The 24,578-nt window shown below is 41.2% G+C and overlaps 1 protein-coding gene across 1 annotated transcript; it reads left to right on the forward strand.

Moving 5' to 3' along the window:
* The first annotated feature begins 3,638 nt into the window (after nucleotides 1-3,638).
* LOC127094984 (uncharacterized) lies at nucleotides 3,639-24,029 on the forward strand. Its single transcript, XM_051033740.1, has 2 exons — nucleotides 3,639-4,237; nucleotides 23,849-24,029. Exons 1-2 carry the CDS (start codon nucleotides 3,639-3,641, stop codon nucleotides 24,027-24,029), a joined length of 780 nt encoding a protein of 259 aa, XP_050889697.1.
* Nucleotides 24,030-24,578: the final 549 nt, after the last annotated feature.

Consider the following 24,578-nt stretch of genomic DNA (forward strand, 5'->3'; position numbering starts at 1 on the left):
GAACTACGTAAGCCTTGACTTCTCTTTTGAGATACGTAGGAGTAGGATTTTTAAATCTTGTCAGGCCCACTAATAAAAAACTTAGGTTTAGTCCTTCGTCAAAAATCCAAAAACATTTCTTCTCTTTTCTATTCTTTCTTTCCCACCTAATAACTGAAAAGCCTAACACTTCAAACTAACATTAATGCACACAACTGACCTAATGGTTCCCGTTGAGTACAACGGACGTGAGGGGTGCTAATACCTTCCCCTTGCGTAATCGACTCCCGAACCCTGATATTGGTTGCGATGACCATATCTTATCCTTTCTTTTGTCTTGGGTTTTATCGATATTTCCCCTTTCCTTTTTAGGAATAAATAAAGTTCGGTGGCGACTCTGTTCAGTCCATCATTGCGAGCGTGCGATCGCGCTTCGCTTTGAAGTCGTATCCCCATTTTTCCGAGGTGCGACAGATGGCGACTCTGCTGGGGATCCACCCAATCCCTAAGCGAGTCAAGCCTAGTTAGGACGTTTGTGTGCCTTTGTTTGTTTAATTTTATGGCTTTTCCCTTATTTATTGCTTTTAATATCTTTATTGTTATATTGATATATGTTGTATATTGGTTCTATTGCGATTGTTGGTACTTGGGTATTTGATTGCAAACCATGTGGGAAAGACTCTACACCCGAGTCTAGAGTGAAAAAACATAAGATAGGACGATGGTTGAGTAGTACGGACTCCCGAGGTGAATACTTCGTAAGGGTCGGTACGAGAACCTCACTTAGAGTAGATTCTTTTGTAAATATTATCGCCCGAGGTGTATACCTCGTAAGCGTCGATGTTTCAAAGGAGTCCATGACTCTAAGGACCTTTTAGAACATTAAACCTTTGGCCAACTAGAAATGATGGTTGCGTAGTATGGATTCCCGAGGTGTATACTTCGTAAGAATCGATACGAGAACCTCGCTCAGAATAGATTCCCTAGATGGAGTTGATGACCGGAAAGTATTTTCCGTAAGTGTCAAACAGTCTTTCGAATCCATGACTTTGAGTACCCTGTCTAGAACCCAGTCGATGGTTGCGTAGTACGGACTCGCGAGGTGTATACTTCGTAAGAGTCGGTACGAGAACCTCACCCAGAATAGATTCCCTTGATGGAGTTGACGACCGGGAAGTATTTCCCGTAAGCGTCAAACATTCTTGTGAATCAATGACTCTGGGGATCCTTTGTAACAAAAGCCCTAGATCATACCCGGTGAGAACCCCATTTTGTAAAAGCAATCAAATTTATCCATACCTCGGAACTTTGAACCTAAAAAAAAAAACATTGCATCCATTCATTCATTGCATACGCATAAAAAGCAAAACTCTTAGTTGTTTCGCATTATTTCAGGAATCCAAGACTTGTTAGCAAGATGAATCCTGAGAGAAGAGGCACTTTTCAGTTCAAATACAAGACCGTGGACCTTACCAGCCTACAGAAGTTGAGTGCCAAAATAACACCACTCAAACTCAACAGCTTCGTACAAAACTATGGAAGAATTCTGGACATCCTGAATGAGAAGATGGACATGATGACCGCAGTGACTATTGCTCAGTTCTATGATCCACCTCTACGTTGTTTCACGTTTTCTGACTTCCAGTTGGCTCCTACCTTGGAGGAGGTTGAGAGGATCGTAGGCCGGAACTTGAAGGACCATAACCCATTTCCTAAGCTCGATGAAGATATCCCCCCCAAGAGAATAGCTTCAGCTTTGGGTCTGAAAGTTGCCGAAGTCGTGGATAATTGGGATGTGAAAGGACCTTTCAGTGGTTTTTCTAGGAAGTTCTTGGAAGATCAGGCCAAGAAGATGGAAAAAGAAGGGGATTGGGAATCCTTTTATGCTGTGTTAGCCGTGTTGATATATGGGATAGTCCTCTTCCCAAATATTGACCATTTTGTGGACCACCTGGCGGTGAGAATTTTCCTCTCTGGTAACCCTGTACCGTTCCTCTTGGCAGATCTCTACTACACTCTCCATGATCGTCATGAGAGGAAGGGAGGAATTGTCTTATGTTGCGCGCAGTTGTTGCACGCCTGGTTTAGATCCCACATGCCCGAAGAAGGTCCTTTTGTCTCAAAGGAACTCAAGCCCTTCCAGAAGTTAGCTTCCCTCACTTCCAGTCATGTTAAGTGGTATATCAGGGATTGGGAAACCGAGAATGTGATTGTCAGCATTGGAGACTTCCCCAATGTGCCGTTGATAGGAACCAAGGGTTGCATCAACTATAACCCCATGTTATCTCTAAGGCAACATGGATACCCTATGAATGGCCCTCCAAAAGCTGAAGCTCTAGAGCCTTTCATCTTACATGGTATTGAAGCGGATCATCCAATGGTGAAAAAGATCAAGAGGTCTTGGCAAGCAGTTATCAGGAAAGGTAAGGAGTTGGGTAAGAGAAATGTCATTGCCCGAGAGCCTTACACTTGTTGGGTTAGAGAAAGGGTTCAGATGATTAAACTCCCTTATCCATTTGATCCTTCTATCTATCCATTGGTTCCTGAGCCAAAGCCCATATTACCTGAAGATGTAGAAAAGCTCAATGCCCGTATCAAGGAGTTGGAGTTGGAAAATGCTGATTTGAGAATCAAGCTTGGCCGAGTCTCGATAGAGAATGGGAATCTGAAAGACGATCAACAAAAGAAGGACAAAGAGCTTGAAGTCTCCAACAAAAGAGCCAGAGAGTCTGAAGCAAGGAGGGAAAAGTTTGGACAAGCGCTCTATAGCACTAAATCTGTGTTCAAATCAAAGGAAGAGGAGTTGGATAGAGCTTTACTCCGGATTCAGAAACTCAACAAGACTCTAGAGCTGACCCTTGAGATGAAAAGAGAAGCACGACTAATTTCCGAGATTCGTACTCGTGAGCTGGAGAATACCATTCAGAAATACAAGGATACTCTGGAACGTGAGAAGCTGAAGACCGAAGAGTCAGAAAGAGTGTGCACACGGTTGAAACATCATTTGGATCGAGCCGATGCTAGAATCCAGGCACTTGAAGGTGGGGATCAAGATGCTGCCTATATGGTGTTGCTAAATGAATGCAGATATTGGAGAAACCTCTATAGGGACATAGAGGTGACAAAGGCTGAAGACGTGCGCATTATCCAAGATCTCCAAGGGCTCTACACTGAGTGAAAGGGCAAATTTCTGAAGCTGTCCGGATTTGCGAGTTCCATCATGCAAGAACTACCTGAGAAGCTGCAAGAAGCTGATTGGTGCATGTGTCCAGAAAACACCCCGCATCAAGTCTATAATTTCATTAAGTTTTGTAAGGCAATGTTATAAGGGTTAACTACCGACCTTGCTACGGTTCGGAAAGCCCATAAACCATGAGCACGTTGTTTGTATTTGAACTTGAATATGAGATTAATGAAAAATCACTTTTGAGATTCGTTTTATTGTGTTTCATTGCCTTATCATTTTAAATATTTGCAAACAAGTGTTGTGACATTTTGAAATGAATGATTGAAACTAACCAAGAGTTTTGCAAACAAAATGCATCCATACATGCATTCATGCATTTTCAAAACTAGAGTCTCATTCTGTCCTTTCTTCCTCCAGTTTCACGCTGAATTTTCAACACCAATATAATACTCGTGCCCGAGCTCGTCAAAGGATGGCAGATCAAGAGCATGAATTGGAGCGAGTGAGCTCAGAGCTCGAAGACCTGCGTGGAAACATGGGTCAGGTCATGGAAATATTGCAGGTCATCAGGGCAAAGTTAGACACCCAAACAACGGTTGTTTCTGAAATCGCAGGTCCATCGATTGAACCCCAACCTGCGAGGGCGGTACCAACAACCTGGCCAACCTATGGTTTACCTCCCGGTTTCACGCCTACAGTTGAAGGCGCCCCTGGTTTTGCACCATCTGCTCAGCAGACAGCTCCTCTACCGACCATCAATGAAAATCATCCAGTGGTTCACACGTTCGCACCTCCTCTCGTTCGTGCACACGTGCAACCCTACTTTGAGGACCAACAACACGCTCCAGACTTTTCAGATGAAGATGAGGAAAGGCAGGAGGACCTAAGAGGGATGAAGGAGAACTACCAGCTGCTTGAGAAGAGATTGAGGGCTATGGAAGGTGACCAAGTTTTTGGTGCTACAGCTAAGGAGATGTGCCTGGTGTCCGGTCTTGTGATCCCTGCAAAGTTCAGGACCCCAGATTTCGATAAGTATGAGGGCCACTCGTGTCCTAAGAGTCACCTCATTATGTACTATCGAAAAATGGCTGCGCATGTGGAGGATGATAAACTCATGATACATTGCTTCCAGGACAGCTTGAGGGGTGCTCCCTCCAAGTGGTACTTAAGCCTTGATAAGAGTAGGATCCGTTGTTTTCAAGACTTATCTGATGCCTTCATCCAACATTACAAGTACAACATGGATATGGCCCCAGATAGGAGACAACTACTCAGCATGTCCCAGAAAGACAAGGAGTCTTTTAAGGAATACGCGCAAAGATGGAGGGAAGTGGCCTCGCAAGTCGAACCACCTCTGGCTGAGAAGGAATTAGCGGATTGGTTCATGGATACAATTAAACCTGTGTTTTATGAAAGAATGGTAAGTAGTGTATCTGTAAGTTTCTCTGACCTGGTCGCTGTAGGCATAAAGGTCGAACTTGGATTAAAGAATGGAAAGATGACGACTACCTCTGAAACATCTGGTAGTAATGCCAAAAAGTTTCCTGGAGGATTTCAAAGAAAGAAGGAGGGGGATACGAATGCAGTGTCAACCAGTCAAAGAAGGAGTCAGTCATGGAAGAAACAACACCAATTTTCTCAACAACAACCAGCTTACCCAGTCCAATATGTTCAACAACCATATGTGGCAGCAGTCACACCAAATTTTAACCAACCACAAGCTTCAGTTTATCAACCTGTTCCTACTCAACAAGCGCCGATATACCAGCAGGCACCAGCGCCACCTGCTTATCAACAGCCGAGGGCACAGGCTCCTCGTCCACAAAATCCTCAAAATCAAAATAGGGTGCAGAGAAGTAGACTTCCGTTTGCTTCAATCCCTATGACATACACTGAATTGTACCCGTCATTGCTACAGAAAGGTCTAGTGACGCCCATATCTTTGGGTCCTCCACCAAATCCTTTACCTCCAGGGTACAATCCAGATGCTCATTGTCCTTTCCATGGGGGTGCCCCTGGACATGATTTAGAAGGATGTTATGCTTTAAAGCATATTGTGCGAGACCTGGTTGAGAAGAAGATTCTTTCATTTCGAGACGTCGGACCCAATGTCAAGAACAACCCTTTACCAGCACATGGTGATGTTAATGCCGTCGAAGATGCTTCTGATGTGTGTGTAATCAAGAACGTAGAAGATGTTAAAACTCCGTTGCTAGCACTTCATGCAGGATTGGTGGGGGCTAGATTGATTGATACTTGTCACGGTAGCTGTGAGGAATGTGCCATTCGGCCAAAAGGATGTAAAGTGGTACGAAATGACATTCAGAATTTGATGAATCAAGGTGTTTTACAAATTTCTGGTCCAGCAATAAATGAGGAAGTTTCGGTCATTGAACCCGTTTTTAATATACCAGAGCCGTTTGAGGTAACTTATCACAGAAGAGATGATGTTCATCCGTCACCTGTGGTGGTATGCATGCCTACACCATTTCCTTTTGAAAGTACCAAGGCGGTACCCTGGAAGTACGACATAACAGTGGTGGATGGAGTGGTAGATGGAAAGCCCAAAATTGCTGAAAGTAAGGAAGTTTTGGAGAATGTTGACACCGACATCACCAATATCGCAGGAACAAGCAGGATGACCCGCAGTGGTCGGATTTATACTCCCAATTTTGATGTGAACCCTCAAGAGCCAACAAGGGGAGCTGCAAATGTAAATCCTACCCCAGAACAGGGAGGGGCACAGCCGGCTGTGCAAACAGATGAAGCAAGTGACTTCTTAAGAATAATAAAGAAATCTGACTACAAGATAGTTGATCAGTTACATCAAACGCCATCAAAAATATCTATCTTGTCTTTGCTTCTGAATTCCGAAGCTCATAGGGAGGCTCTGCTAAAAGTGCTTGCTCAGGCTCATGTTACCCAAGATATCACGGTCGGCCAATTCGATGGAGTGGTCGCCAATATCACAGCTTGCAACACTCTAAGCTTCAGCAATGAAGAGCTACCCAAAGAGGGGAAGAATCACAATCGTGCTTTGCATGTATCCATAAAGTGCCAAGAAGATGCTTTGGCCAGAGTTTTAGTTGACACTGGATCATCCCTAAATGTTCTACCAAAGAGGGCACTCGCTAAATTGTCCTACCAAGGTTCAGAGTTGAAACCTAGTGCGCTTGTGGTGAAAGCATTTGATGGTTCACGAAGGACAGTAGTTAGGGAGGTAGAGTTACCGATACAGATTGGACCGCATGTATTCCCCATCAATTTCCAAGTCATGGACATAAATCCAGCTTATAGCTGCCTTTTGGGACGCCCATGGATACATGCTGCTGGGGCAGTAACTTCTACTCTACATCAAAAGATGAAGTTCGTTGTCGATAACAAACTCGTTATTGTCTCAGGTGAAGAGGACTTTATCATCAGTCAACTCTCCTCTTTCCGTTATATTGAGGCTGATGAGGATGCCTTAGAAACCTCCTTTCAAGCCCTTGAAATATCCAATGCTACACTTGAAGAGGTTAAGGATCCTGTTGAGAAAGCTGGCTTGTCATTCGCCTCTTTGAAGAGCGCAAAATCAGCAGTTGAAAGTGGAGGCCCTGCAGGTTGGGGGCAAGTCATCAACGTCAATGAGAAAAATGACCGTTTTGGTTTGGGGTACAAGCCTTCTACTAATGGAGGAGCCCTGGTCCCTACAAAGGACCGTGTGCGGAGCATACAAGAGGTTTTCCTGAGCAAAGCATTTATCCATGGAGATCAAGTTGGTGCAGTGGAAGATGACACTGAAGATGGAGAAACATCAAATCTGATATACCGATGTGAGGCAGCCCTGACAAACTGGGAAGCGGTTGAGATTCCAGAAGTTTTTCCTGTGTCAAAGTAATTGTTGTTTTCCTTTGTGTTTTTTGAAAATCCTTAGCTCTGCCCAAGGCTAATGGATCATTTGTAGGGCCCCTTTTGAATTTCAAAAAAATCATTATGACAAATAAATAGTGTTTTGTTCAAAATCTTGTCGTTCATTTTATCTGTTGTTTTTCTTAAAATGGCAATCCTTTCAGAAAACTACAAAAATATTTTTTTTACTTCTTTTGCATTTTTTTTATTTGCATTTTTCTAAAAAAACCCATCATTAAAAAACATGCAGAATAATCAATAAACTAGTTGAATTCGATGACCCCGCTACTTCCTATAATTTTGAACTCCCCATCTACCAAGCGGAAGGGGAGAGTGAGGAAGATTGTGATTTCCCAGAAGAACTGGAAAGGATGCTCGAGCACGAGTCAAAGGCCCTTCAGCCACATTAAGAACCAGTGGAAACAATCAACCTTGGCACCGAGGAAGACAAAAAAGAGGTCAAAGTCGGGACTACACTTGAGGCAAGCATCAAGGAAAGATTGATCAAGTTGCTATATGAATATGTAGATGTATTTGCTTGGTCATATCAGGATATGCCAGGTTTAGATACTGATATTGTGGTCCACAAGCTACCACTACAGCCAGATTGTCCGCCAGTGAAGCAGAAGCTCCGAAGAGCAAGACCCGACATGGCTCTAAAGATTTGTGACGAGGTGAAACGTCAATTTGATGCAGGTTTTCTAGCAGTTGCAAAGTACCCTCAATGGGTAGCCAACATTGTGCCAGTACCCAAAAAGGATGGCAAGGTCAGGATGTGTGTTGATTATAGGGATTTAAACAAAGCTAGTCCGAAGGACGATTTCCCTCTGCCACATATTGACACTCTGGTAGACAACACTGCTAAGTTTGCAGTCTTCTCCTTTATGGATGGATTCTCGGGTTATAATCAAATCAAGATGGATCCAGAAGACATGGAAAAGACCACATTCATCACCCCTTGGGGAACATTTTGCTATAAGGTAATGCCATTCGGTCTCAAAAATGCTGGGGCAACTTACCAAAGAGCAATGGTCACTCTTTTCCATGACATGATGCATAAGGAAATTGAGGTTTATGTGGATGATATGATTGCAAAATCTCAAAGTGAAGAGGATCACATAGACCACTTGCAAAAGCTATTTGAGCGTCTTCGGAAATTTCGACTACGACTGAATCCTGCTAAATGCACCTTTGGTGTCCGATCTGGAAAGTTGCTTGGTTTCATTGTTAGTCAACGAGGAATTAAGGTAGATCCTGACAAGGTTAGGGCAATACAAGAAATGCCTGCTCCGCGTACAGAGAAAGAAGTTAGAGGATTCCTGGGACGTTTGAACTACATCTCTAGGTTTATATCTCACATGACTGCTACGTGTGAACCTATATTCAAGTTGCTCAGAAAAGATCAAGCAGTTGAATGGAATTCTGACTGCCAAATGGCTTTTGAGAGAATCGGACAATACCTGCAAGAGCCCCCTATTCTAATTCCACCTGTTCAGGGGAGACCACTCTTTATGTACTTAACTGTGCTTGAAAAGTCAATGGGATGTGTGCTGGGACAACATGACGAAACTGGTCGAAAGGAGCATGCCATCTATTATCTAAGTAAGAGATTTACCGATTGTGAAACCCGATACTCACTCTTGGAGAAAACTTGTTGTGCTTTAGCATGGGCCGCTCGTCGTCTAAGACAGTACATGATTTGCCACACTACTTTGTTGATCTCAAAAATGGATCCAATAAAGTACATCTTCGAAAAGCCCGCTTTGACTGGAAGACTCGCCCGTTGGCAGATGTTGCTATCCGAGTACGACATCCAATATGTGTCTCAGAAAGCCATAAAAGGGAGTGTGTTGTCTGATTACCTGGCAAACCAGCCCGTTGAAGATTACCAGTCGTTGAAGTTTGACTTCCCGGATGAAGACATTATGGTAGTGAAAGACTGTGAAATCCCAGGACTTGATGAAGGACCTAAGCCCGGATCTCGGTGGAAGCTCATGTTTGATGGTTCCTCCAATTGCATGGGGCATGGCGTAGGAGCTGTCCTGTTAAATCCAAATGGTGGATACACTCCTTTCACAGCAAGGTTGTGTTTTGATTGCACGAACAATATAGCAAAATATGAGGCGTGCATCCTAGGCATTGAAGCAGCAATTGATCTCCGAATCAAAATCCTTGAAGTATGTGGAGACTCAGCCTTGGTGATATACCAAGTCAAGGGCGAATGGGAAACCCGTGATACCAAGTTGATCCCATATCGTGCCTATGTCATGGAATTGATAAAATACTTTGACGAAATCACTTTCCGTCATATCCCAAGAACTGAGAATCAAATTGCTGATGCTTTGGCTATGTTGGCTTCAATGTACCAAGTCAGATTCCATAATGAAGCACCTCTCATTCAGATCGAGCGGAAAGTTGAGCCTGCCTACTGCCAGTCAGTTGAGGAGGAAGCCGATGGTAAACCCTGGTTTCACGACATCAAATGCTTTTTGCAAAATCAAGAATATCCAATAGATGCCACAACCCTTGACAAGAAAACATTGAGGAGGTTAGCATCCAAATTCTTCTTGAGCAATGGTGTGTTGTACAAGAGAAATCACGACATGATTCTGCTCAGATGCGTGGATGGACGTGAAGCGGACCTGTTGATCAAGGAGATTCATGAAGGATCCTTTGGGACTCATGCCAATGGACATGCCATGGCCAAGAAGATTTTGAGAGCTGGTTATTACTGGTTGACCATGGAATCCGACTGCTTCAATTATGCTAGAAAATGTCATAAATGCCAAATCTATGCCGACAAGGTACACGTGCCTCCGACTCTACTAAATGTTTTGACGTTACCTTGGCCTTTCTCGATGTGGGGCATCGACATGATTGGCGCCATCGAGCCTAAAGCTTCCAATGGTCACCGCTTCATCCTGGTTGCCATCGATTACTTTACCAAATGGGTAGAAGCCGCCTCTTATGCTAATGTGACAAAGCAAGTGGTTGCACGGTTTCTCAAGAAAGAGATCATTTGCCGTTATGGAATCCCAAGCCGGATCATCACAGATAATGGGACGAATCTGAACAATAAGACCATGAAAGAATTATGCGAGAGCTTCAAGATTGAGCACCATAACTCTTCACCATATCGTCCAAAGATGAATGGCGCTGTTGAAGCCGCTAACAAAAACATCAAGAAGATCCTGCAGAAAATGGTAAAAACCTATAAGGATTGGCACGAAATGCTACCCTTCGCATTGCATGGATATCGGACTTCCATCCGCACTTCAACAGGGGCAACCCCGTTCTCTTTGGTATATGGGATGGAAGCAGTTCTCCCAATTGAAGTAGAGATACCTTCAATGAGAATCTTGATGGAGACCAAGCTAGAAGAGGCTGAGTGGATTCAAAATAGATTTGATCAGTTGAACCTCATAGATGAGAAACGATTGACTTCTTTGTGCCATGGACAATTATACCAGAAACGGCTTAAAAGGGCTTTTGACAAGAAAGTACGTGTTCGGGAATTCAGAGAAGGAGACCTCGTGCTTAAGAAGATCTTGCCAATACACAAGGACTCACGTGGGAAGTGGACTCCCAATTATGAAGGCCCATATGTTGTAAAGAAAGCTTTCTCCGGAGGTGCCTTGATTCTCACAACTATGGATGATGAAGAGCTCTCACACCCCGTGAACTCTGATGTAGTTAAAAAATACTATGCCTAACAAAAACCCGCTAAATCGAAAACCTGAAAGGGCGATTTAGGCAAAAAAAGGGTATCCCGGTGGACTGAAAACCCAAAAGGGCGGTCCAGGCAAAAGTTAGGGATGAATAAAAATGGTAGCTCGCTAAGTTGAAAACCTGAAAAGGCGACTTAGGCAAAAAAGAGCGTCCCGGTGGGTTGAAAACTCGAAAGGGCGATCCAGGCAAAAGTTAGGGGCATAAAGGCATAAACTGCATCAGTTGTTACTGATTTACACCGAAGAATTTGAGGTGGAAGATTAATCCAGTCGCTCCCCTTAGGAGCAAAGTTTTTTGGGGGATCATATCTATTAAGGATGTTAGTGGTCATGGGATTCAATGTAAACCTTTCCTTATTGCCATTTTCAAAAAAAAATGTAACACTCTATGGAGCTACGCCATTTGTGTGCTACCATTCTTGAATAAAATACACGTTTTCCCAATCATTGTCAATTTGTGTTCATCTACGCTTTTCTTTGTTATGCAAAATGTCATTTATTTGTTAATAATGAAGTTTTGAAACTTGGAAAAAGAATTTGAAACTTAGAACAAATTTACTTTGATACATGTGAAAATCGAAGGAAAGTCATTTGTTTCCCCGAAAGGCTCAAAGGTTGCATAAATACTCCAGGATCACCAACAAAAGTCCCTATGGAATATAACTCATGAATCCTCTAGAAGGATGGACCTTTGTTTATTTATAACTGTCAATCGTAATAGTTTCTCCTCTGGATGCGCCTGTTAATTGTACGAGTGTGAGTTATTGGTGTTGAGGAATCAGAATCTCTGTCCCTACAAACACCCAGTCTGCTAAGTGTCAGCATTCTCATAATCATGATCATTCATATATCATGCAAAAATTCAAATCATGCATAGCCGAAAGGTATTTCGTGCTCATTGTGCATTGACCTAGGTCTTGCTGTTGATCCTATGTCCTTGGACCTCTAATTCCAGTTTGTCTTTGGTATCCTTAAACCAACATCCGGTTTTCATGGTCATTTTCAAGTCCAATTGTTGTTGGCAAAATCCGTTAAAAGCTGGTTGTAGTCCATTGCTTACGGTCAAAGTCCATCTGTTTTTATTCCGGGGTCCGGTCATACTTGAACCTGCTCTGAAGAGTTTTTTCCAATTTTTGTTCAATACCATTCAGGTCATGTATGAACCTGTTGTTGAGCTTTTATTCCGGGGTCCGGTCATATTTGAACCTGCTCTGAAGAGTTTTTCCAATTTTTGTTCAATACTATTCAGGTCATGTATGAACCTGTTGTTGAGCTTTTATTCCGGGGTCCGGTCATATTTGAACCTGCTCTGAAGAGTTTTTCCAATTTTTGTTCAATACTATTCAGGTCATGCATGAACCTGTTGTTGAGCTTTATTCCGATGTCAGGTCATATTTGAACCTGTTCTGAAGAGTTTTTTTTCCCTTTGTTTTGTTCAATACTATTCAGCTCATGTATGAACCTGTCGTTGAGCTTTATTCCGGTGTCAGGTCATACTTGAACCTGCTCTGAAGTTTTTCCTTTTGTTCAATACTATTCAGGTCATATATGAACCTGACGTTGAACCCTTATTCCGGTGTCAGGTCATACTTGAACCCGCTCTGAAGTTTTTCCTTTTGTTCAATACCATTCAGGTCATGTATGAACCTGTTGTTGAACCCTTATTCCGGTGTCAGATCATATATGAACCTGCTCTGAAGAGTTATTCTCCATGATTATTCCCCAGCATTGTCAGGTCATATATGAACCTGTTTGTTGTGTCTGAACCGGTTGTGCATTTTCTTTCTTATTCAGGTTTGGTAAGTCATATGTGAACTTACCACCGAAATCCCTTGTATTCTAAGTGTCGTTTATCAAATTTCACTTCGATTACTCCCCAGTGTGCGTTTGATTCTCCAGCAGGATTGTTTTTGTAACACCCCGATAAAATATGATAATTATTTAAATTAAGTTAATAGTATATTTATTAATTTAATTAAATAATTAGATTTTTATTGGAATATTATTTGGAATTATTATTATTGGAATAATATAAATTGGAATATAAGTTGGAATATATATAAGGTCCCATTTGGTAAAAAGGGTTTTACGTGAAAACAGAGAACACGTAACATTGGGAGAAAAGGGAAGAAAGTGAGAAAAGGGCAAAGAGGAAGAGCAAGAGAGCAAGGGTTGAAGAAGGGAAAAGCTTGAAGCTAAAGGATTGCCGGATTAATTCAGGTAAGGCGGGTTTATCGTCGTTTAATGGGTATTATGGATTAACATGTAATGGGTAGTGATAAGCCGTTGAATTGACCCTAATTGGGATGTTGAATGCTGAAAAATTGAGATGAATAAGTTATGTTAAAGCTCTAATTGAATCTGTAATTGGATGAGTCTTGACTTTCCGAACGTGTAGCTTTTTACGGAATTGGAATCGGAGGTCCGGAAGTCCTCCAACGGCGGAAAATGCGGAGAATTCTGCATTCTGCTTCGTGTTAGCGCAGGAACAGCTTTCTGTCTTGCGTTAACCGGTTAACCCAGGGTGTTAACCGGTTAACACTGTTATGAATTGTGAAAATATTGTTGTCTGTCTTGCGTTAACCGGTTAACCCAGGGTGTTAACCGGTTAACACTGTTATGATGTGCCAGGAAGCGTGTTCTGTTTGCGTTAACCGGTTAACCCAGGGCGTTAACCGGTTAACACTGTGTGAAAAGTGAAAATTTTATATTTACATGTGGTGTGCATGTTTGATGTTGGCCTATATTGGCATATGATATAATAGGGATCATTTCCCGTTGTTTTGAGTGGTAGGGGTATTAGTAGAGTGTGCTAATACTGTGATTGATTATGTGTCATGATATGATTATGTGATAAATATGTGGATGATGTATGATTGTATGCATAATGCTGTGGATGTATCTATTATGTATGCAATTGTGAATGGACTGTTTATGGCTTAGAGTGTGAGCATATGTCCATTGTGGATGATTGTTGGTGTTTGCATGACTAAGTGATTTAGCTTGCATATTGTGGCCTTTATGGTGGTAGCTAATTCCCATGGTGAGGAATTAGTGATGAATTATTGTGGATTGTTGTTGATGTTTGCATGCTAGGTGATTTAGCGTGCATAGCATAGCCCTTGGGGTGGTAGCTAATTCCCATGGTGAGGAATTAGTGATGTGAGTCACTAGGTCTCAAATGAGTGGGACTAGTGAGCTTGGTAGCCGTATCTAGATTTGATCGGTGAGGTTGAACTATATGTTCACGAATAGTCCGTACCGCATGCATGGAGTCTCATTGCATAATGTATGTATTGTGTATAATATGAATGGATGTGTTCCAATATTATACGTGTGTTTTGATGTTTATGTTGAGCATGATTATGAGTATGAGTTGATGTTGCCGTTACTGAATGTGTGATATGATTAGGGTGATGAGATGTGTTCATTTACTTAGCATTACATGATATTTTATAATGCTTATTATATCGATTGAGGAACTCACCCTTACAACTATGTTTCAGGTAACGAGCAGTGATTGAGTAGAAGCTAGTGCTTGGAGTCTAGTGTAGTTCCTTAGTGGGTCATGCTCTGGTAGATGTAACATCGGGACGGGATGTTTTACCTTGTTTTATTTGTGGTTGTTGAACAAGTTTTACATGTGATGTGTTACATGTTTTGTTCATTGTTGGATTTTATTCCGCTGCGTATTGTGCAATGTTTTATTTTGATAAACAAATGAGTATGACCAGTTATTTGGAAAATGGTGTGAAGTGTCAAGTGTGACACCCTTAATTGCATATTTACTCTGAATTATGTTTGTTGTTTTAATTAAATATTGGGGTATTTTAGAAGGGTGTTACATTAGTGGTATCAGAGCATAGTCGGTCGAGTCGAGTCGTAATTATTCTGTTTCCCTGTACGTGATAGATGTTGTGTAACCCTATCAGTACTTATTGTTTTAGCTTGTTGGGTTTTCAGAATAGAGATGGCTGGAAGAGGTAGAGATGATGTTGCGATTGCTGAGGCTCTGGGTATGCTAGCTGGAGTACTTGGAGGGAATCCGAATGTTGTGGGAATGGGAGCTGCTCGTCAACTGAGTGAGTTCCAGAAGAACAATCCTCCAATGTTCAAGGGAGCATACGATCCAGATGGTGCTCAGAAGTGGTTGAAGGAGATCGAGAGGATCTTCCGAGTGACTGAGTGTGCCGATAACCAGAAGGTCAGGTTCGGTACGCATATGCTGTTAGAGGAAGCAGATGATTGGTGGGTTGCTGCCCGCACTGAGTTGGAAGCTGCTGGGAGTGCTGAGATCACTTGGGCGGTGTTCAGAGAGAGATTCCTGAGGAAGTACTTTCCAGAGGATGTCAGAGGAAAGAAAGAGATAGAGTTCTTAGAATTGAAGCAGGGCAACCGGTCTGTTACTGAGTATGCTGCTAAGTTCACAGAGCTGTCGAAGTATTACACTCCCTATGATGAGGCTACTGGGGAATTTTCAAAATGTGTGAAGTTTGAGAACGGGTTACGTCCCGAGATCAAGCAGGCTATTGGGTATCAGCGGATCAGAGTGTTTTCTGACTTGGTTGACTGTTGCAGGATTTTTGAACAGGATACCAAGGCCAGAGCGGAGAGCTATCAGCAGAGGGTTGATAGGAAAGGCAAGAATCAGAATGATCGTGGGAAACCATATGCAGCTGGCAAAGGTTTCCAGAGACAGAGTGGGATGACGAGACCTAGTGGGGGAGACTCCAGTGCCCCTGCTAAGTGTTATAGATGTGGTCAGGCTGGACATCGTATCCATGAGTGTACCAGTAATGAGAAGAAGTGTTTCAAGTGTGGAAAAGGTGGTCACTTGGCTGCAGAGTGCCGGTTGAGGACTGTAACTTGTTTCAACTGTGGAGAGATGGGTCATATTAGCCCACAGTGTCCTAAGCCGAAGAAAGAGAACCAGTCGGGAGGCAAGGTCTTTGCTTTATCGGGTTCTGAGACTTCTGCAGATGATCGTTTGATCCGAGGTACGTGTTATATTAATGGCTTTCCTCTTGTAGCTATTATTGACACAGGTGCGACTCATTCCTTTATATCTTTGGATTGTGCTGTGAAACTTAAATTAGAGATATCTGAGATGCATGGTAGTATGGTGATTGATACTCCTGCGAAGGGTTCAGTGACTACTACTTCAGTTTGTTTAAATTGTCCTTTGAGTATTTTTGGTAAAGACTTTGGAATAGACCTCGTGTGTCTTCCACTAGTGCAGATTGATGTTATCTTGGGTATGAACTGGTTGGTGTTTAACCGAGTTTCTATCAACTGTTTTGATAAGACTGTGATCTTTCCTGAGATTGAGGAAGGAAAGAGTTTGTTTCTATCAGCAAGGCAGGTGAATGAGGCAGTAGCAGATGGGGCAGAGTTGTTTATGCTGTTAGCGACTTTGGAGGCTAAAGATAAACTGGTGATTTGCGATCTAGCCGTGGTGTGTGATTTTCCTGATGTGTTTCCTAAAGAAGTGAATGAATTACCGCCAGAGCGTGAAGTTGAGTTCTCGATTGATTTGGTACCTGGTACTAGGCCGATGTCGATGGCTCCATACCGTATGTCTGCTGTTGAGTTAACTGAATTGAAGAGTCAGTTGGAAGATCTGTTGGATAAGAAATTTATTCGTCTGAGTGTGTCACCGTGGGGTGCACCAGTGTTATTGGTTAAGAAGAAAGAAGGTACTATTAGGTTGTGTGTGGACTACAGGCAACTGAATAAAGTGACGATCAAGAATCGGTATCCTTTGCCGAGGATTGATGATATGATGGATCAGTTGGTTGGTACGAGTGTGTTCAGCAAAATAGATTTGAGATCGGGGTATCATCAGATACGTGTGAAAACTGAGGATATTCAGAAGACTGCTTTCAGAATAAGGTATGGACATTATGAGTATTCTGTAATGCCTTTTGGTGTGACTAATGCGCCTGGGGTATTTATGGAGTATATGAATAGGATTTTCCATCCGTACCTAGACAAGTTTGTTGTGGTGTTTATTGACGATATTTTGGTGTATTCGAAATCTGAAGAAGAGCATGCTGAACATTTGAGAATGGTTTTAGGAGTTCTACGAGAAAAAAAGTTATTTGCTAAGCAGTCTAAGTGTGAATTTTGGTTAGAAGAGGTTAGTTTTCTTGGTCATGTGATTTCAAGAGGTGGTGTTGTTGTTGATCCTTCTAAGATAGAAGCGGTATCTAAGTGGGAAGCTCCGAAGTCAGTTTCTGAGATAAGGAGTTTTCTTGGACTTGCAGGTTATTATAGGAAATTCATTGAGGGATTTTCTAAGTTGGCGTTACCGTTGACGATGTTGACTAGAAAGGGGCAAGCGTTTGTTTGGGACTCAAAGTGTGAAGAAGGTTTCCAAGAGTTAAAGAGAAGGTTAACTACTGCTCCTATTCTGATATTACCGAGTCCATCGGAACCATTTGAGGTTTTCTGTGATGCTTCCTTGTTGGGTTTGGGTGGTGTTTTGATGCAGAATAAGCAGGTTGTAGCTTATGCTTCGAGACAACTGAAGATTCATGAGAGGAACTATCCGACACACGATTTAGAGTTGGCAGCTGTGGTATTTGTTCTGAAGTTATGGAGGCATTACTTGTACGAATCAAGATTTGAGGTTTTTAGTGACCATAAAAGTTTAAAGTATTTGTTTGATCAAAAAGAGCTGAATATGAGACAGAGGAGATGGTTAGAGTTTCTGAAGGATTATGACTTTGGTTTGAATTACCATCCGGGTAAAGCAAACGTAGTGGCTGATGCATTGAGTCGGAAATCATTGCATATGTCTATGTTAATGGTTAGAGAATTGGATTTAATTGAGCAGTTTAGAGACTTGAGTTTGGTGTGTGAGAGTACTCACAATAGTGTTAAATTGGGAATGTTGAAGTTAACGAGTGGTATTCTGGATGAGATTAGAGAGGGTCAGAAATCCGATGTGCTTTCGGTTGATAAGTTGACTCTAGTGAATCAAGATCAAGGTGGTGAATTCAGAGTTGATGAGAATTGTGTTTTGAAATTTGGTAATCGGGTGTGTATTCCGGATGTTACCGAACTTAAGAAGAGTATTCTTGAGGAAGGACATCGTAGTGGCCTGAGTATTCATCCTGGAGCTACGAAGATGTATCATGATTTGAAAAAGTTATTCTGGTGGCCGGGAATGAAAAGAGAAATTGCGAGTTTTGTTTATTCTTGTTTGACTTGTCAAAAGTCAAAGATTGAGCATCAGAAGCCGTCTGGGCTAATGCAACCGTTGGCTATTCCAGAGTGGAAGTGGGATAGTATCAGTATGGATTTTGTTTCTGGGTTACCGAGGACAATTAAGAATTTTGAAGCTATTTGGGTGATTGTTGACAGATTGACAAAATCGGCTCATTTCATTCCGATCAGAATGGATTATCCGTTAGAGAGATTAGCTGAGTTGTATATTGAGAAAATCGTAAGTTTACATGGTATTCCGTCGAGTATTGTTTCGGACAGAGATCCTAGATTTACATCGAAGTTCTGGGAAGGTTGGCAGAGGGCTTTGGGAACTAAGCTGAGATTGAGTTCTGCATATCATCCGCAGACTGATGGTCAGACTGAGAGGACGATTCAGTCACTGGAGGATCTTTTGAGGGCTTGTGTTTTGGAAAAGGGAGGTGCTTGGGATTGTTATTTACCTTTGATTGAGTTTACCTACAACAATAGTTTTCATTCGAGCATTGGTATGGCACCGTTTGAAGCTTTGTATGGTAGGAGATGTCGGACACCTTTATGTTGGTATGAGTCCGGTGAAAGTGCTGTGGTTGGACCAGAGATTGTTCAACAAACTACGGAAAAGATTAAGATGATTCAGGAGAAGATGAGGATTGCTCAGAGTCGTCAGAAGAGTTATCACGACAAGAGGAGGAAGTCATTTGAGTTTCAAGAGGGAGATCATGTGTTTCTTCGTGTTACTCCGATAACTGGGGTTGGTCGAGCTTTGAAGTCGAAGAAGTTGACACCTCGATTTATTGGTCCTTATCAAATTTTGGAGAGGACAGGGGAGGTAGCCTATCGTATCGCTTTACCGCCGTCACTTGCGAATTTGCATGAGGTTTTTCATGTGTCTCAGTTGAGGAGGTACATTCCTGATCCGTCGCATGTAGTCCAAGTAGATGATGTACAGGTGAGAGATAACCTGACTGTTGAAACATCACCTATGAGGATAGAGGATCGAGAGTTGAAGCAGTTGCGGGGTAAAGAGATTTCTTTGGTAAAGGTAGCTTGGGGAGGACCAGCAGGTGGCAATGTGACTTGGGAACTTGAGAGTCAGATGAAGGAGTCTTATCCAGAGTTATTCGCTTGAGGTATGTTTTCGAAGACGAAAACTCTTTTAGTGGGGGAGAGTTGTAACACCCCGATAAAATATGATAATCATTTAAATTAAGTTAATAGTATATTTATTAATTTAATTAAATAATTAAATTTTTATTGGAATATTATTTGGAATTATTATTATTGGAATAATATAAATTGGAATATAAGTTGGAATATATATAAGGTCCCATTTGGTAAAAAGGGTTTTACGTGAAAACAGAGAACACGTAACATTGGGAGAAAAGGGAAGAAAGTGAGAAAAGGGCAAAGAGGAAGAGCAAGAGAGCAAGGGTTGAAGAAGGGAAAAGCATGAAGCTAAAGGATTGCCGGATTAATTCAGGTAAGGGGGGTTTATCGTCGTTTAATGGGTATTATGGATTAACATGTAATGGGTAGTGATAAGCCGTTGAATTGACCCTAATTGGGATGTTGAATGCTGAAAAATTGAGATGAATAAGTTATGTTAAAGCTGTAATTGAATCTGTAATTGGATGAGTCTTGACTTTCCGAACGTGTAGCTTTTTACGGAATTGGAATCGGAGGTCCGGAAGTCCTCCAACGGCGGAAAATGCGGAGAATTCTGCATTCTGCTTCGTGTTAGCGCAGGAACAGCTTTCTGTCTTGCGTTAACCGGTTAACCCAGGGTGTTAACCGGTTAACACTGTTATGAATTGTGAAAATATTGCTGTCTGTCTTGCGTTAACCGGTTAACACTGTTATGATGTGCCAGGAAGCGTGTTCTGTTTGCGTTAACCGGTTAACCCAGGGCGTTAACCGGTTAACACTGTGTGAAAAGTGAAAAATTTATATTTACATGTGGTGTGCATGTTTGATGTTGGCCTATATTGGCATATGATATAATAGGGATCATTTCCCGTTGTTTTGAGTGGTAGGGGTATTAGTAGAGTGTGCTAATACTGTGATTGATTATGTGTCATGATATGATTATGTGATAAATATGTGGATGATGTATGATTGTATGCATAATGTTGTGGATGTATCTATTATGTATGCAATTGTGAATGGACTGTTTATGGCTTAGAGTGTGAGCATATGTCCATTGTGGATGATTGTTGGTGTTTGCATGACTAAGTGATTTAGCTTGCATATTGTGGCCTTTATGGTGGTAGCTAATTCCCATGGTGAGGAATTAGTGATGAATTATTGTGGATTGTTGTTGATGTTTGCATGCTAGGTGATTTAGCGTGCATAGCATAGCCCTTGGGGTGGTAGCTAATTCCCATGGTGAGGAATTAGTGATGTGAGTCACTAGGTCTCAAATGAGTGGGACTAGTGAGCTTGGTAGCCGTATCTAGATTTGATCGGTGAGGTTGAACTATATGTTCACGAATAGTCGGTACCGCATGCATGGAGTCTCATTGCATAATGTATGTATTGTGTATAATATGAATGGATGTGTTCCAATATTATACGTGTGTTTTGATGTTTATGTTGAGCATGATTATGAGTATGAGTTGATGTTGCCGTTACTGAATGTGTGATATGATTAGGGTGATGAGATGTGTTCATTTACTTAGCATTACATGATATTTTATAATGCTTATTATATCGATTGAGGAACTCACCCTTACAACTATGTTTCAGGTAACAAGCAGTGATTGAGTAGAAGCTAGTGCTTGGAGTCTAGTGTAGTTCCTTAGTGGGTCATGCTCTGGTAGATGTAACATCGGGACGGGATGTTTTACCTTGTTTTATTTGTGGTTGTTGAACAAGTTTTACATGTGATGTGTTACATGTTTTGTTCATTGTTGGATTTTATTCCGCTGCGTATTGTGCAATGTTTTATTTTGATAAACAAATGAGTATGACCAGTTATTTGGAAAATGGTGTGAAGTGTCAAGTGTGACACCCTTAATTGCATATTTACTCTGAATCATGTTTGTTGTTTTAATTAAATATTGGGGTATTTTAGAAGGGTGTTACAGTTTTCCCCAGCAAGTTTGTCTTTTACCATTTGTCTGTCTCCCTGTGGATCATCAACATTCCCCACATATTGGTCTGTCTAGTAGCATCTCCTGTCAAGGGTCCACCATATCCCTAGCAGGGAAGAAAATTAAAAAAATCACGCATATCATGTCATGCATATCATATCATATCACACCATGTCATAGGGATTCAGGATCAAAATCCGGGTCTTCTTAGTATTTAACCATCTCCCACTATGATCATATGAAGAGTGTCCTGCTTCATATTCTCTAGTTGAAGATACTTAAATAGGGGCAACTGTCATACCCCGATTTTGGTCCTGAATTTTTTCATTTGGCGCTTGGCCTAAAGTTCATTTGCATGCATTCATGACCAAAGGCAACCATCCATTCCCACATCCATATTTTTTTTGATAAACATTGGTCATTATCTAACTTTTTTTGATCATGGTGTTTTTGATTATAAAATGGATTCTAACTATTTGACTTTTTAATTTTCAATTTGATTTTAATTTCAAAATAAATCTAATTCCAAATTTCAAGTTAATCTTAATTGTGTTTTTACTAATGATTCGAATTCTAATTGATTTTTAATTTCCAAATAAAATGTTAGAATTTGATATCAAAGTAGTTTTAACAAATTATAGATTAATTTGATTTTGATTGGTTTTTATTGTTTTTGTTTTTAATTGACATGTAGATTAGTCTTAGATTATTTCTAAAAAAATCCAAATCCATTTTATAACCAAAACACCTATTTCCATAAACCAAGTTACAACCATTCTTATTCTCTACCATCACTTCAATCAAGTTCAAACTACAACCATAAGCATACAATTCATTCAAACTTTCAAACCTTCATTCAATATATCCAATTCCATTCAATACAATTCAGTAAACATTCATTCATAATCCAAAGAAATTCCATACATACTTTTTCATTCATGCGCATATTTTACTATTTCATATTTTTACATTTGTCATATTTTTAAATTTGCATTTTCATATTTTCTTCATTTTCACATTGAGGTTTTCCATTCATTCATGTTTAAAGATCACCACACTATCATTCATATTCCAAATCATTCATTCATCTAACCATAATCATCCATTGAATATCGGAAAGTTCTAAGCTTAGGATGAAACAAAAAAAAACATAATATATTCAAGAGCCACCACGGTTACTAGACAAATAAGGGATTTTGCATACACTATCAACAACGGTGAATTAAATAATATTCAAAGGGAAGAGGTGGAAAGTTCGGAGACTTGTTCACAAGCCAAGAGACGGAGGATGCTGCAGTTCAACAATCAGAACGGGTCATTCCCTTGCTGATGTACAAATGTCTTCAGCATATTTGGCATTAAATGGGACGGGCAATTCCAATGCGGATATTTTCCCGAAAGTGTCACAATGGATATCTGATGTTTCGGATAGTGATTCTGCTCCCAATTACGAGGACTTACAGTCAGCTGAAAGGTGGCTTGCAGACTGCTTCAAGGATACTGATATGCAAATTTGAGCAGAATGTGGGTCAGCGGCAAACAGAATTGCCGGCATATTTGATGACCTTGCATCAAACACAACCAAAGCCCTGCGAAAATCAAACCAAATCACACGACAGTCAATACCCAAAACCAAATTGAGATTCAACTCAAGTCATTGTCTGAAATATTTGAAAACTGCTACCATGGCTATTGTTTACGTCACCTTGCTGACCAACTGAATAGAGACTTGAAGGGGCAATTCTCTCATGAAGCCAGACGTTTCATGGTTAATGATTTTTATGCCGCTGCATACGCTCTCCGCCATGCCCATGTTTTACAACTTGAGCCACCAACCTACCAAATCGATCAAAGAAGCGAAATGTCAAAATAAATATTCAAGCAAAACTTCAAGAGCACCATTCACAGTTTTAGCTCAAAACTCTCATAATATCAACAACTTGCCTTATCAGAACGATGTCGGCAATGTGAAGTTTGGTGGCTTCGCTCCAAACAACAAGGTTCAAGGAATATTCCTTAAAAAGGATAATCCAAGATGCCACATTAATACAAAAAGTAAGAAAGAAAGTTGGCTGCCAGATTATTATCCGTGTAGATGCAAATCGAAACTGAACTTTTGAGGAAGCTATGAAATTTGGCTCTTTGGCTAAAGATTGTAACCTGCAACGTATTGAGGAACCTGTTCAGGATGAAGATGATATTCTCAAGTTTTGTTGCAGAAAGTGAAAAACCTGTAACCGTATCAGATAAAAGCGAGGAACCTGTAATTGCATCTGATAAAAAAGGGTGATGAAACTGTACCTACTGTTATTAACTCGTCATCAGTCGTAGCTACTGTTGGAGACATCGCATGGAAAGATGCCAAATACGGCCAGATATGGGAGTATCTCCGGGATGAATTTGGATTAACTCAGAGATTTGCAAGTCTTGATTTCAAGTTGAAATTTGTGGAGCACAACATCCGATTTCTATAAGAAATTCTTCAAAAATAGGAAATCCGATTTCCTAGAGTGGCTCATTATTACATTGGTTGATGCTGAAATTCTGCTGTCTCTATATGACATTGTTCAGCGGTCTGCAATGAGTCTTTAGCAGCAATTGGTGCAGCAAAGTAAAACCCACCTGCCAAGGAACAAATCAGCATAGGAAGATTCAGAAAAATAAAGAATTTGCGTAATGTAATGATTGTCATACCGTAGTAAAGCTAATCTCCAAATGCCCCTACTTGATAAACAACCTTCATTTTGGACTGTGTGCAGTTTCTGCAGGACACATTATGAGTACTTTACAGTTTATAAAAACTGCAATATTGTTTGTGCCGGCTACAAGAAGCCATTTTCTGCTTCTGAGACACCACCCCCGCCTTTAATCGCAAATGCTTCCCCCACTTTAAGAGTTGCTTTGTTGAAGCAGCATCAGTTCAACTCCAACGGCAACTGAAACGCATCAACGGCGGAACCATTTTGAAGACATCGTATGGAGGGCATGATACCTCAAAGATTGCCGACAGTATTCAGGATCGAGGCATTAATCAGGTTTATATACTCGGAGGATTCGGAACTCAAAACGAAGCAGCTATGATTTTTGAGGAAATTAGAAGACGAGGGTTGAAAGTTGCAGTGGATTTATAGCCATGTATGCAACTCTTGCAAGTCGGGATGTGGACTGTTGTTTGATTCCGGAATCACCGTTTTACCTTGAGGGACCAGTTGAGTATCAACGCGTCATTCTGCTCATGCTTAAAGCTCTCCTCCAACACACTCCAATGGATGCTGCCCAAAGTCTACACATTTATGCAATTGTATCCCAATTGGTAGAAAGCACTTTGTGTTGGAAGGCATTAAGTGTGTTAGAAGCCCTTTTACAAAGTTGCAGCTCATTGACCGGTTCTCACTCCCATGATATTGTATCATTTGAAAATGGAATTAGTGGAACTGAAGAAAAGTTTCTTGCTCCACAGACCTCATTCAAGGCTCGCAGCGGCCCCTT

The sequence above is a fragment of the Lathyrus oleraceus genome, chromosome 6 (assembly GCF_024323335.1).
Source record: "Lathyrus oleraceus cultivar Zhongwan6 chromosome 6, CAAS_Psat_ZW6_1.0, whole genome shotgun sequence".
Lineage (NCBI taxonomy): Eukaryota > Viridiplantae > Streptophyta > Magnoliopsida > Fabales > Fabaceae > Lathyrus > Lathyrus oleraceus.